This window comes from Daldinia childiae (assembly GCF_008694065.1).
Source record: "Daldinia childiae strain JS-1345 chromosome Unknown Scaffold7, whole genome shotgun sequence".
Classification (NCBI taxonomy): domain Eukaryota; kingdom Fungi; phylum Ascomycota; class Sordariomycetes; order Xylariales; family Hypoxylaceae; genus Daldinia; species Daldinia childiae.
The window spans coordinates 534344-548592 of record NW_022984648.1 but is presented as its reverse complement, the minus strand read 5'-3'; the positions used below and the strand labels follow the sequence as shown (position 1 = coordinate 548592).

Genomic DNA, 14249 nt, shown 5'->3' with positions numbered 1-14249 from the left:
CTACTTGGGGTTTCTAAGGATGTTTGCTTATACTAAGAGTGATATCCATCCAAGTCAACTGTTCTCGACGCACAACCTTGAGGGACATTAGATGTACCGTGTTTACAGTTAACAAGAATATTAGTATCTAAGTTGTAGCATCATGTCGTCTCTATACTTAAGGGTTGGCCGTTTCTACGTGATCCAATGTATCATTTATAAGTAATACAAAAAAAGGAATAATATCTATTATTTAACAGAACAGGTTTCCTCCCCTCTTCCTCTTAATATCGAACAGAGCTAATATCTACATCCACTGATACTTAAGGACCTACAGCCAGCCTGATCGCATCTCATCATCATGGACTTTGGAGTAGGCCACTTTAACCTCCCAGTAGGGGGAAATTCCGACTTCCGAATGGAAGATTTCGATCCCCAAATGGAAGACTTTGATGACGAGCTGGGAGGTTTCGACTTCTCGATAGAGGGTATGAATTTACAAATGGCAGACAACAATTACCAGGTGGAGAATATGGAATACCTATTGGACAACTTCGCATATGACAACTTCACATACGACAACCCCAACCCTACTAACGTATCGGGCAATCAACCCGGTCGTAACGAGACGATAGGGCAGGCACCGGACAGAGAAGCTAGTGATCCGTCGAGTCCAGATTCTCAAGTCTTCGTTAACCATTTCGAGTGGACAGAGAATAATCTACCCATTGGAGTATCTTTCGACCCGAATGCCCCGGCAGTTACCCCTGAATTCTTACGCGGATGGACTTACAGACCTGGGCACGCCGAAGAGCTAGAGGATGAGAACCAAGTTATCTTTGTGGGTTCGCGTGGGACTGGGTATCGTTCCGAAATGGTTCCGCCTCCCGAAGCTGCCGGAAACGAGCCCGCAGTTCGTCGATCATCTCGTCGTAGGCTTACCCCTCGAATTCGATTCCCAAATCAACGACCACTATGGGCGATGCTCGCGACGGATTTCAAAACCATTTCTACTATACCGACCGACGTCCATCTATGGTGTCCTTGTTGCACACGAATACTACCGAGTAGCAGTTTCAGAATGACATCTAAGAGCTATACTCCGATGGAGACATGCATGGATTGCAGGAAGCGACAGGTAATACCCCTTAACGGTATGGTTATCTGCTGGAGCTCGTCTTCGGATCTCAAAGGTTGCGGAAGATTTCTTCCCCGAACTAATTTCTCCAGCTTTCACGATTATGCAAAATTTACAGGTATTCTATGTCAAGATTGTAGAGCCTTCGGTCCAGGCCGAGCGAGGAAAGAGGGTAGATATATCGAGAGTAAGCCGTGAGGGGTGGGAGTCCTAATGAATCCTCTTATCTGGAAGCAAGTTAAACCTATGTCTTATTCTAGCTGAGGGATTCATATAGCGAGGGAGTTGATTGGAGTTATTTACAGCGGGAAATTGCGAGAGCTTATGGGTATATTATAGATTACGAGGCCTCTTTATAGAGGTAGATTAATATTTACTGAGTTATTCGCCTATTTGGATGTCGTATGCTAACTAGATTTGTATTTCTTGCGTAGTGTGATTAGAAAATGACAACTACGGCAATGACAGTTTCAAAAGGGGATATCTCACAACTTTAACGTGTGGATGCATTGGGGCTTGTAGCTGGAAATGACAATGGTAATGAATAAAAGTAGATATAAATTGTTTAATAAAGAATCTCTAATATGAGATGCCCCTTAGTTCCCGATTTACCTTTGTATCTCAATGCCTACATTGGGCTAGTTAGATCTTAGGATTATAGTAACTTAGCCTGCATAAAACAAATCTTACAAGGCTCATCCAACATGTGAATCATATCATGCTTTTGACATAAGATCTGATGTGCAGTGCAATATCCCATCAGCTTCATGCCACGGCAGTTACCTTTCCGCTTCCCGGGACAGTGATGAGTTGTGGTGGCTCCCCTTTTAGGCATCTTAGGATATTCTTTAAGACGGTATGAAAGTTGTTCTAAGCTCTTGAAGCTAATGCTAATATTAGATGCGTCATAATAGTCTATTCGTAACTATAATGAGATCGGGTGCTATAAATCTATATAGTCCATTGCTCTTTAGGTATATTCTTAGTTCGTCAATAAAGATAGTCGATGGAGTTCCTTTGGGCCTTAGTCATTCTTTACGATGAACATAGGCATTGTACAATATCAAAGGCTATAATAGAGACTTTTAGCGTATATGACCGTGCATTATTAAGCTATAACGTAGCTGCTTTATTATCATATACCCCTTTTATAGCAAAACGCTAGTCGGTGGATAACGGCGTGTAGATCGAGGTCCGAGGCCGTAGCTATGTGAAGCCGATATGGTTCAAAGAAGTTAAATTATATCTGGCATACGTACCCGATATAATACTTATAATTAATACAGAAACATTAATAGTGTATATCAAGTAGAAGGCCATGCCTTAGGTAACATTAATTTTATTGTAATAGAATGCATGTGCAAGTAAACGAACTGTACACTTAATATGATCTACGTAGCTTTTAGGCATAGGCTTGCAGGTGAAATAGCCATTAATCGCGTCATAAGAATCATAAATGCAAGACTCAATAGACATTAATATTTATACCGTGAAAAATCAAGTATCTAACATAATGATATTTACCTATACATATTTAAATTTTCATCGTAATATCCCAGCTACTTAATATTCTCCCATTCGTCTAACATTTCTTCAGCCTCTCTCCACTCTTGGTTTGATGATATTATACCCTCAATTGCAAACCTAACGAGCCTCCTTGCCAACCGATATACAGGGTTATATGCGAATCGCATATACCTCCTTCCAGCAGCCTTTTCAAATGTCCTTTTAAGCCGACGTCCTTCTACAGTGGGCGGATCATCATTAGCTGTTCGCTCGTCTTCTTCTTCGTCGTCTAACCAATTCCATATCCAGAGAGGCGGCGCGCAGGCCATAAATTGAGGTGCGAATACACTACTATCCCAGTCGAGAACCGCTGATATTATGGGTTGCTTCAGATCAGACGTTGGGTTGATTAATATGTTGCGAGGGGCAAGATCTAGATGGGCGAGGCAGTAGCGAACATCGTTAAACCAACCTCTGGCTTCCAACTCCCGTGTCATGGAGCAAAACCGATTTAAATGATCCAGCTTGGAGGAGGCCTCAGGTGAATACTCTAATATATACGTCATTTGACCCCGAAATTTGCTGAAGAGGAGATCGCCTACTCTTTGCGTAGTGGTTGTATTGTTGTATGGCACTGCCAAATTAGTACCCTCGGACCCATACGGTATAACGCAGAACTCTGCCCCGAGGTCGCCATCGTCTGATGAGAATACTAAAGAGCCAGTTATGTCGCTTCTGACGGCTAGGAGCTGGCGGAAAACATTCCCGAATTCGCGTGCGAATCTTATCTTTTCGGCATGATTGAGCTGAGGAAAGCCTGATAATACGCCGACGCCGGCAATACGATTCTGGATCATATAAGGAGACTCCATTTCGTTTTCTTCGGTTGTGTCGAATGTTATGACTTGGGGTATTGATATATTAGTATATCTCTCGAGAAATTCAAGAGCGGCAGCATCACGGTCTACGTGTGAATTTTCGAATCGAGGAATCCGTATGATATATCGGACTTCAGCAGAGTTTATAAGACTATTTTCTTTCCGGGTTAACCCAATGATTCGGTTGAATCCACCTCCTTGCAGTCTCTCGATGATTATGTCTTCGGGACTTGCATCAGGCCAAATATCATTTTGTGCGAATGCGAGGACACTGTACTGGAACGTATCGAATGGTATGTGGCTCCACTCAGCCGTTGATGTCGAAGAGATTGCGGATGATTCAGAATATGCGCTCTTGGAAGAATTTGATGATGCCATTTTTACTAACGAATTATTTGGGTAACTTTCCTATACCATTTGGGAAACAGGGCTTATAAGATAGAAGATGGGGCTGGAAGCTGGGGTGCATCGGAACAAACTCTTTGTCAAGAAATAGCTAAGACTGTATAGTAACGTTGTCAACGCTTGGACTAAGGTTGAACAATTGTCCATGTTGGTTGCTTTGTGCATGTCTAACTATTGTAATCAGTGATACTTTGGCCGTGAGGCGTTCCTTTGTTCTTTGTTAACAATGTTTTATACGGACTACGAAAGGAATATCCGTTAGAGTTAAGTTGGTACCTAGAGTCCTTTGGAAATAATTCTATTTCTGGATATTGGGTCAACATTGGATCGCTGGCCCTTGAATTCATTGTGTCCGTGATTATGAGAAAGTTTGCTATTATTAACATATCAGAACTATGTAAATAGTTTTAAATTTAATTTTTAGATTAAGAAACTTTAGCAAAGTTTGTGTTTATCCTATTAGTTTAAGTTACGGATGTCCTAGCACATAATAACTTCTCGATAGCCTACTATACTTTCCTTTCGAACGAAGCGAACAGTATTCTTGGTAGGGTCCGTCAAAGTTATAATATTGTGCATTCGAAACCTAAGACCTAAGTTATCGGCTTTGGTTTTCATCACACTAAGACGGAAAGTTTCGTTTGCAAAGATTTCAATTAACATTATTTATTGTACTGCAAGCGTTTATAATACAATCATATGGCATATCTCATCGTCGTGTATTCGCCCAATCACCGACGTTTTGTTTGTCGTCGTAAATCATTAAATATTGTGATTGTAGATATAATCATTTAGACAATATCATCACCTCTTCGAGCAGCACCGCTCCCAACCGGCTTCCTCTGGAAACCAGTCACACCGCCGTGGCCGCTTGTACCTTGCCCATTACCGCCGTAACTCGAGGCTCCAGCACCCCATCCGGCCTTGCGCGTCCATAAGGCATCCATAAGCTCGACGCTGTCGTAAGTGTATAGACATGGCTGTCCGCGGTGAAGGGGAATGTGGTTCCAGCGCCAATCCCAAATCGAGGCGTAACACATGCGGTATGCGGAGAAGGCCATGATGGTGCCAATGATGCCGCCGGCCAAAACATCGTACCAGTGATGGAACTCATCGATCGTCAACGCGCCAGCAATCAGCGTAGCTCCTAGTACTGGCGCGTAGACCGCAACTAACTTCCACATCGCCGGGTGGTAGTTTGAGAAGACCTTTAATTTAGCATTCAAATATATGGCCAGATAGATAAAGCCAGCGAAGGCCGCTGTGCTGTGACCTGACGGGAATGATTCGAGAGAGTCATTGATCTGGTTCTCGTCGCCGGTGCAGATCTCTTTAGTGTAGTAGATGTTCGTGAAGCCGGCCCCGTTATAACCAGCGCCCTTAACGCCGGGAGCGTTACTAGCGAGGCTTATATCGGGCTTGCACACGGCAAGGAAATGAGGGCGCAAGCCACCTATGAGCCATTTCAAAAATACTTGGAAGACGGCGGCGGTAATGAGCGAGTATAGAAGACCAATAACACCATTGCTCACGTCCCAGAAGGATCTAATCCGAATTTGCATAAGAAGAATCACGAAGATAGGGACCAAAGCCGCGAGTAAGGCTGCTGCCCAGATCGGAATGATCTCCTTGCGTAGGGGATATGCGAATTGTGGATATACGACCTCGCCATCGGAGAAGGTTACTGGGAACGATCGAGTGGGAGCTGGTTTCGCCTCGTAGACCTATGTAGATGTTAGTAGAGAAACTATCTAGAGTGCCAAGCAAGTATGGATTTAGTCTGCCAAGACTTGCCACTTTGGCAGATGCACATCAATGAAGAGGATAACATACACCAAGCCCTATGGCACCCATAACAACCATAGTAAGGATATCGAGCCATGTGACTTTGAGCCACTGGCCAAAACTCGGACGGACCGCCATAGGATAGGCTACGGTATCTTGGGCTTGTCTGTTTCGATGTCCATTACCATGGCTATTGGTTGTCTCGTCTGCACGACGACGGTTGAAGAAACCCATATTGGCCGAGTTATATGTTAGGCGTTAAATAGGGAATGCGGGTATGGCGTATACGAGATCTTCCTATTCGAGTCCCGATAAGGGGATGCTCGAACTTACGGAGGGTGCAAAGAGAGCTCTCGTAATCGTGTACAAAGTTAAGACTGAATGTAGTACGGTTGGTAAACATCGACCTTACTACATAGCTATATAAATATCAGTTGAAAATGGATCATGACGGTATATCAAAAGTTGACGTCATGATTAAGCCTGTCGAGTTATGACACGAGTTATGAGCTTCGGTAAATAAGCCGAGCATCACGCTATGCAAACAAAGACGAGACGACCCATGGTCACATCGTCTTTTGCTAAACGAGTCCAATCATTTACATTCGAGTTGACGAATTGAAATCTAGAATCGCGATGAGTGGTGTTCTGTTAGGTAAGTTGAGCATGGTGTTGTATCAAATGTAGATATTGACTCCATCTGTTTGAAAGATCTGATTCGTCAACCCCAGAATTGAGCGTCATGGACGATAAAAACTTGGCACGACTTGGCAAATGCTTGTCTAGTTGCCGAATCGGGTAATTAGCAATCTTAAGTAGCCTCTGCCATCACAAGAAGACTTTGGTCTTGTTTCTAGTTGTCATTATTCGTTGTAGATTTAATAAAATAGTAGATGTAGTTGCATTAGGTAGGGTTAGACACTGGATTTACAAGTCAAATTATATCACCAGATACTCTAATAAATTATAATTCTTAATATACAGCATACGCATACGTACCTGGACAGCTGAACTAACTTTATAACGTTAGGTCGCTAGATGGATCACTAGGGTCCCCTGAGCTGTAGTGGCGGGCACTAAAATCTAGGCCTAGATTTCGGAAAACACGGCATGAAGATTCCTCAGGACGTTCCCTTCTAAAGTATGTACCTGAAAACCGTTGAATCGCCCCTTTTACCCTCACATAGCCTCAGCCTGTGTCCCTGTTTGAATGGACATAGATCCCAACGACGCGGCATAGAGTGTTACACTCCCATCGACCCTAATAACGGCTAATCTTGGCTCGCATCTCAAGGGGATTAAATAGATCAGCCACTGAGATCATTCTAAATTCTATGAGTGCATTAATACTATACATACGAGTCTATAGAATATCATTCATCCATCATTGAGTCGTTAACACATGCAGCCAAGATACAACTGAGCCGTCGCAACAGATTCAGCATGTTTATTCGCCATTGAGCCGCTTCGCACACAGCTTTCGGAAATGCTCGCTTCCTGATATAAACTCCGGGCATTGGCAGCCAAACTCCGATATGAAAACAGGAGGCAGCTAGCTCTACCATGCCGTATGGCCACCGTCAATGACAAGGTTGTTCCCCGTCATGAAACTGCTAGCATTGCTTAACAGAAACAGGGCAGCACCTTTGAATTCGGTCGTCTCTGCTAATCGACCCACTGTGAAACTTCACGTTAGATATCATTACGAATTCTGAAGATAGAGAGATGACATACTCATATTCTCTTTCTCCCAAGTCTCGCGAAGGCCTGGGACTTCCTCAAAGTTCTTGAGAACCATCGGCGTTAAGATATGGCCAGGACTAATGCAGTTCACTCGGATACCTCCCGTACCGTCTTTTCGAATAGGACTGAATTCCATGGCGAGGTTACGTGCTAGCTGAATAACTGCAGCTTTGGAAGAGTTGTATACCTGTATTTCAAGTCAGTCATGCCGAAAAGGGATGATCTGGGTTTACTTACGGGTGACAGTAGCCCTTTATTTGCGATACTGCCAGACATGCTTGCAATGAAGCACATGCTACCGTGGATCTTATACTTGAACATCTGACGGGCCGCGCTCGTAGCTGTCATCATCACACCTGTGTAGTTGATATCCATCATTCGATTTACCTCGTCCCTCGTCCTAGCGGAGACGTTAGCATACTTGTTCTACTTCATATAGTCTTAAACAAACCATTCAACAGCCGGGGAGAGATGCTGAACACCCGCAGCCGCAATAAGGCCATCTAAGCGTTCGTGCTTATCCGCAATGGCTGCGATAGTTCGATCAAGCCCCTCCGTATCTTGTACATCTTGCTGCTTGTAGTGAAGAGAGCCACCAAACTGATCAGCTCGTCGTGCTGCTTCGTTCCAGCCCTCATCCGCCTCTGGCTCTCGATCAAAACAGTAGACTGCATTTACCATATAAGTGCCTATGTCATAGTTGGGGGTATTCTAAACGAAAGCGCAGGCATACCGTTCCCTCCTGTCTCAGCTAACGCCTCTGCCAATGATAATCCAAGCCCCCTAGCGCCTCCTGTTACGATAAATACTTTGCCGCTAAGGTCAAAATCCGCTAATCGCTTCTGGCCGATATTTTCGCCTGGACTCGGCGCGATTCCAACCGTCGGATTTTCCCTCGAGTCTGGCGGCTTGGGGATTGTATTGGTTTTGCGATTGAATTCGGCCATGGTGCTTGAGGTCGGCGCTGTCGAAGTTGGCTTTGAGGAATGAATTGGTCTAACTTGTGTGATAGGAACAGTGGTGAAAGTGGTTTTGGTAAAGGTAGACGATGCGCGGGAGCACCGCCTACTAAGGGTTCTTGCGCAGAGAGACATGCTAGAATACGTTTCCTAGGTAGTAAGCGACTTGCACGAATGGAAAGAAGAATGAAGATCAGTTTATATGAACTGCAAGTGTCCGATATATAAGTAGTGTTAGTCTCAAGGCGTCCAGTAGCCGGATAGGACGGCCCGCGTACGGAAATGTGCAGTGATTGTAGCTCTAATGTCAGCTTTTTAATACGGATGTCATCCGCGTAATGGCGCAAACGCCTTTCTCACCAGGACTTCGTCCTGCCAAAACGGATCCAAGTCCCGAGCAAACTCTAAGCGAGGCTGATCAGTGGCTCCAACAGATTTCATCTCCATCCTGACTGTGTCTCGCCTAACGAGTTGACCTGTAAGTCGTGTATATCAGCCAATCATCCTCGATGAAAGGTACCCCCACGGGATTTGCGTCAAAACGAAGACGCAGTTCTGACGTCTGACAAGAGGCGAAGCATGGAATTCTATTCAATTCTTGAAATCCCATCAAACTGGATCTACTTTGATTTATTCCCGTCTCAGGGTCCACATGGGCTGTCAGAACCAATGCATCGGGGCTTAACCGATATACAAATGCTTAGACACAAAATACTATAGAAGCGAATGTCAATGACGTTAAGCTAGAAGGCCATTCGAATCTTCTCCAGGTTCTATCAGATAGGACCCCTACAGCTGGTAGAGCTTCTTGACCAATCGAAAGTCCTACTAGCTGATATGTAGCAGGGAAGAGCTCCAACTGGGATGAGATCTTCAGCACCTGATCTTAGCGATCCCAGCTGGGTGTTTCCAACGGGTCGAAAACGTGCGTCATTTTACCGGAAGAAATGCTCCTATTGGGCATCGCCAAGATACCAGTCTAGCAGCAAACGCAGGTCATCAGCATGAAACGAGTTAAAAGGTGCGAGTTACATATCTTTGATTCTGTGACTAGGTACCTATGATATGGAACTGTACGGTAGGAATGAAGGGGATATATGAGCCTGTGACTGAGATGTGGCATATTCACTGCATAAACTTGATACCTCCCGATCTTGTAAACGGCGATAAAAGGATTAACCATACAGCCATAGCGATATGTAATACATTTAAGCCAAGACTGGGCAACTCCGACATAGTGATAAGTTACTGAATGGTATTTACTGTGTTATAGTAAGTTGTTTTCGTTTTCGTTTTCGTCAGCTTTACATCACATCGTTGTTAAAATCCGTTACACGATGACTTCAAGTCTGTGTTTGAGGTTTGGATTATCGCATCCCCACTATTGAGAATATCCACTGACCCGCCTATTAAAGTATTAAGGTAAGTGGCTAGACTCAATAATTCTCCGAGCTTACTAAACGTTACATCATGGGGCTCTACACCTCTGTTCTACCATCGCGAATAACAGGTACCCTTAGGGTCTTTGCTGAACGGTGAAGACCCTCAACTAGCTAATTAATAACAATGCATGTTTATGGAGGTATGTCCGGAGTAGTGAATCCGGTTCGGATCCCTTATTTGTTTAACGGTACATCGTTCGGACAGAGGTCGTGGTCCGAGGACATGCGAAGCAACAATTCCGGAACAGAAGCTCTGGGGCTATCAAACTCGAGATTTGCCACAACTCTATATCGGACGGGGGAGCTCTCGGGGGACGATAAGGTATACACGGTGATACCGTCTGATAGATCAAGAAATAGATATAATCAGTGCAATGCGATGGTTTGTTCCCAGTAGACACACGTATACGGCGCCAGGATGTACGGAATTCTTACAATTAATGTATTGCGCCAGATACCAACACCACCATTGATTTTAGGCCATGCAAAGTATAGTAATCCCTAAGAGACAGAGTCTATAGGTTAACCAACTAATTCCAGTCGTCAATAAACCAATCTTCGTATTGATATCACTAGTTTTACCGCCAAACGCCATGCAATGCCCACGTTATGAATCGACACCGTACCGATAATGCGCTGGTATTAAATTGTCCATTCCTATCCGTGTTACCGCCTGCCGCCTCGTCCGCCGCCCATCATACCGCCCATTCCCATACTTTCCATCATCTTCTGCATGTCCATACCGCCAGGCAATCCACCTCCGCCGCCGCCTCCGCCAAACATCTTCGCGAGGCTTGCCATATCCGGCATTCCACCAGCACCGCCCATACTCTGCAATCTCTTCTGCATGGCTGCCATCTGTTGTGCCTTGTTTCCTCCTCCCATCGCCTGCTGCGCTCTCTGCATATTTTTCATGCTACCTCCCATCTTCTTAGCCATGCCAGCCATCATCCGCTGCTGGGTGAGCAAGTCCTCGACTTCCCTGACGCTGACGCCGCTACCGCGAGCCACCCTCGTCATACGAGTTGGCTGCTCGATGAACATCTTGCCGTCGCAGTCGAGCTCTTTCTCGGTCATACTATCGCATATGTAGATCATGCGTTTTAACCGAGAGCTTGACTCCTCGTCATCCATACCTGCCATTCCTGGGAGATTGGACATGCCGGGGATCATACCGGCCATCTTGGATAGAGGTCCCATTTTCATGATGTTGCTGAGCTGATCTCGGAGATCTCTTACTGTGAATATACCTTCCGTTATGTGCTTGATCGTCTCCTTTTGATCGAGCTTCAAAGATTGTACGTGCTCTACCAAACCTGCCATGTCTCCCATTCCTAGTAGCTTATTCACAAACTGCTGCGGGGCAAATCTTTCCAGATCTAACATATGCTCTCCTGTACCGATGAAGACGATGGGCGTATGCGTCGCCGCAACAGCGGAGATAGCACCACCACCGCTCGCGTGGCCGTCCGTCTTGGTGATTATGATGGCTCCAAAATCTGCTGCGTCTTTGAAAGCTTTCGCCTGCGCCTCGGCTTGTTGACCGATGGAGGCGTCAAGAACCATTATCGTCTCGTCGGGTTTTACGGCTTCTTGAATATCTACCATCTCCTGGAACAGTGCCGATTCCTGTCGGTGACGTCCTGAAGTATCCACGATGATAACCTCGAATCGTTCCTTCTTAAACTTCTCTACTCCCTCCCTAGCGACCTTGGCCGGGTCGGTCTCGGTTAAGGAACCGTAGTATGGGATCTTCGCCTTGGTCGCGTTCTGCTTCAGCTGGTCGAAAGCACCAGCTCGGAAGGTATCGGCACAGACCAAACATGCACGGAAGCCTCTTGCCTGGTAATGTCGTGCGAGCTTCGTACATGTGGTAGTCTTTCCGGCACCCTGTAAACCAACGAACATGATAACATTTGATTTGCCTTTCTTAGGCTTGAACGGTTCGGCATGAGGATCAACGAGCTTGACCAACTCGTCGAATACGGCTTTTTGGATTAATCGTTTCTTATTAACGCCGGGTGGGAGGTCTTTAAAATTGACCGTAGTACTAATCGAGTTTTTTAGCTTGCTAACAAGTCGCACGTTAACGTCGGCTTCGAGTAGGGCGCCAGAGATCTCGTTAAGCATGGCTTTGAAGGCCTGAGATGAATATTAGCGAATTCGCCCCATCAGATCGCATTGCGGGGGTGCGACAGTGCGACGGTGCAGTAGAATGGCGCATACCTTTTCGTCGAGGTTAGGTGCGCGGGTAACATCGTGTAGGGCACCGCTAATGCGGCGACCAAGGTCTTGGAGAACCATGATAGATGTCGGCTATCAAGCCGTCGCGGATTGAGGTATCGTAGAGGTAGCGTAGGAGTGATGATATCTAGGAGGATAGGCAAATGGATGTAGGATGATTGATTGCACTAAACTTCTATTGACCACTGCACAAGTGGAAAGTGGCTAATACAGATGGACCCATAGGAGATCATTTTCGGAAAATCATGATATTCCGCCCCACATTTTACTTAAGTTAAGGTTTACCGTAGAAGCTTAAAATTATGCTTATTGAGCAAGTCTCACAACCGGAGTCCCTATTACTCCGAAACCTCCAAACTAAATCAAACAGATGACAAATATTATAGGGGGTTAAGAACGACATTCACTAAATACGCCAACATGTGTCGTAAATATTGAAACATTCTACAATTGTGACTAGACTACGAGCCTCGATACATAATTCCTACCGGTCTTAAGAGCTACTACGTCCGGTAAATCCAACATGGTCATTTTTAGGCAGCTCGAAATATTCCATAAACCCCTTTTGTAGAAGCCTCAGATTCTCCTTCCCTCTCCACCTCCATACCTAGGTTAGAAATACTTAAATATGTCTACCAGTAATGTACTCTATATAAAGGGCATCTCTCCCCATGGATAAGTATGGATAAGTGAGCCCTTAATACACAGTACTTTCACTATACACATCCGACCCCTCAGACAGCCTTACAACAGTCAGTAATCAAATCACAACATGCCAGTCTTCGACGAGACAGCGACCAGCGAACAGGTCATCGAGGCCTTTTCGTCTCAAATTAAAGGTCGCACGTTCGTTATCACGGGTGCTGGCCATCCTAGTATTGGGAGTCAGATTGCCGTCTCTCTTGCGAGAGGTGCCCCTGCGCACATTCTAATTGCCTCGCGCACAGGCAAGAAGGTCGACCCAGTGCTAGAAAAGATCGCCGAGATCGATAGTTCTATCAGGACTACTTTTGTTCAGGTTGACCTAACGGATCACGAGTCAGTGAGAAGAGCAGCCAAGGAGATACTAGCAGCAGCGCCCAAAATCAACGTCCTTATCAACAGTGCCGGTGTAATGGCCATCAAAGACTACACTTTGGATAAGCAGGGCATCGAATTGCAGCTGTCAGCCAACCATGTCGGTCACTTCTTACTAACGAATCTGCTCGCACCCGCACTCATCGCTGCCGGTTCCGAGCCGGGTGGAGCACGAGTCGTTAATCTCACCAGCTCCGGCTTTTTTCTTAGCCCCTTCCGCTTTGACGACTGGAATTACTCAGGAGGTAAAACCTACGACCATTGGACTGGGTACGGCCAAGCGAAGACCGCAAACGTTCTATTTAGCTACGGACTCAATAAACAACTCGGTAGCCATGGCGTGACCTCTACGGCTACTCATCCGGGCTACAACAACGACACCGAGTTAGGAAGCCACCTTACTTATGAAGACTACGCGGAGATACCTGAGATCGTAAAGCGAAATACGGGTAAAGATTGGGAATGGGAGTCTCCCCGATCAAAGACGTACACGCAAATTGCTGCTACATCACTCATCGCAGCTTTAGACCCTGAAATTCCCGCCAAGTCGCCGGCTTACTTGATGAATAGCCAGATCCACGAGGCCGCCCCATATGCGACGGACCCTGAAAACGTTGAGAAGCTGTGGAAGCTAAGTGAGGAACTTGTCAAACAGAAGTTTGAGTATTGATTAGCTTCGTAAGGGAAGATTTGCCCATAACGCTGGAGGAGAGCATGAATAAAAATATCAACTCGATCGAGAAATGTTTAGGTCCTTGTAAAACTTCCCCAGGAATTTCCTTTTGACATCTGGGGTATCCGGGGATTCTAGTTTCCGGTTAATTAAATTCCGTGACACTGCATTTAAAGGCTACCATAGCGGCAAAGGGTGGTTTTGAGAAACGATTCCTCGACCGAGTACCGTACCTCCCATATGCATTATTCATTAGAGAGGCAACGTTATTTCTTAGAACATTATTTCTCGACGAATAATCGTTTCTCGAAAAAAAAACAAAATTTCCAATTCTTTTATTTTTTTTTAAATTAATTTTTTTTTTTAAATTTTTTTTTTTTTTTTTTTTTTTTACACTCGAGCTGATTCGAACAGCGGATT

At 45.2% G+C, this 14249-nt stretch overlaps 5 protein-coding genes across 5 annotated transcripts; 2 read left to right on the top strand and 3 right to left on the bottom strand.

The window, feature by feature from the left end:
- Nucleotides 1–340: 340 nt before the first annotated feature.
- On the top strand, nucleotides 341–1050 carry GL218_06443 (uncharacterized protein; the record flags this gene model as incomplete). Its single annotated transcript, XM_033583155.1, has 2 exons — nucleotides 341–820; nucleotides 916–1050. The coding sequence occupies 2 exons, from the start codon at nucleotides 341–343 to the stop codon at nucleotides 1048–1050; spliced, it is 615 nt and encodes a 204-aa protein (XP_033433343.1).
- A 3647-nt stretch (nucleotides 1051–4697) lies between these two features.
- On the bottom strand, nucleotides 4698–5925 carry GL218_06442 (uncharacterized protein; the record flags this gene model as incomplete). Its single annotated transcript, XM_033583154.1, has 2 exons — nucleotides 4698–5630; nucleotides 5740–5925. 2 exons carry the CDS (start codon nucleotides 5923–5925, stop codon nucleotides 4698–4700), a joined length of 1119 nt encoding a protein of 372 aa, XP_033433342.1.
- A 1324-nt stretch (nucleotides 5926–7249) lies between these two features.
- On the bottom strand, nucleotides 7250–8381 carry GL218_06441 (D-arabinitol 2-dehydrogenase [ribulose-forming]; the record flags this gene model as incomplete). The annotated part of the gene is made up of 5 exons (XM_033583153.1): nucleotides 7250–7368; nucleotides 7426–7621; nucleotides 7672–7834; nucleotides 7886–8102; nucleotides 8168–8381. The coding sequence occupies 5 exons, from the start codon at nucleotides 8379–8381 to the stop codon at nucleotides 7250–7252; spliced, it is 909 nt and encodes a 302-aa protein (XP_033433642.1).
- Nucleotides 8382–10501: 2120 nt separating this feature from the next.
- Nucleotides 10502–12139, bottom strand: GL218_06440 (Signal recognition particle 54 kDa protein like protein; the record flags this gene model as incomplete). Its single annotated transcript, XM_033583152.1, has 2 exons — nucleotides 10502–11977; nucleotides 12062–12139. The coding sequence occupies 2 exons, from the start codon at nucleotides 12137–12139 to the stop codon at nucleotides 10502–10504; spliced, it is 1554 nt and encodes a 517-aa protein (XP_033433379.1).
- Nucleotides 12140–12851: 712 nt separating this feature from the next.
- GL218_06439 (Short-chain dehydrogenase TIC 32, chloroplastic) lies at nucleotides 12852–13826 on the top strand (the record flags this gene model as incomplete). Its single annotated transcript, XM_033583151.1, has 1 exon — nucleotides 12852–13826. One exon carries the CDS (start codon nucleotides 12852–12854, stop codon nucleotides 13824–13826), a length of 975 nt encoding a protein of 324 aa, XP_033433538.1.
- Nucleotides 13827–14249: the final 423 nt, after the last annotated feature.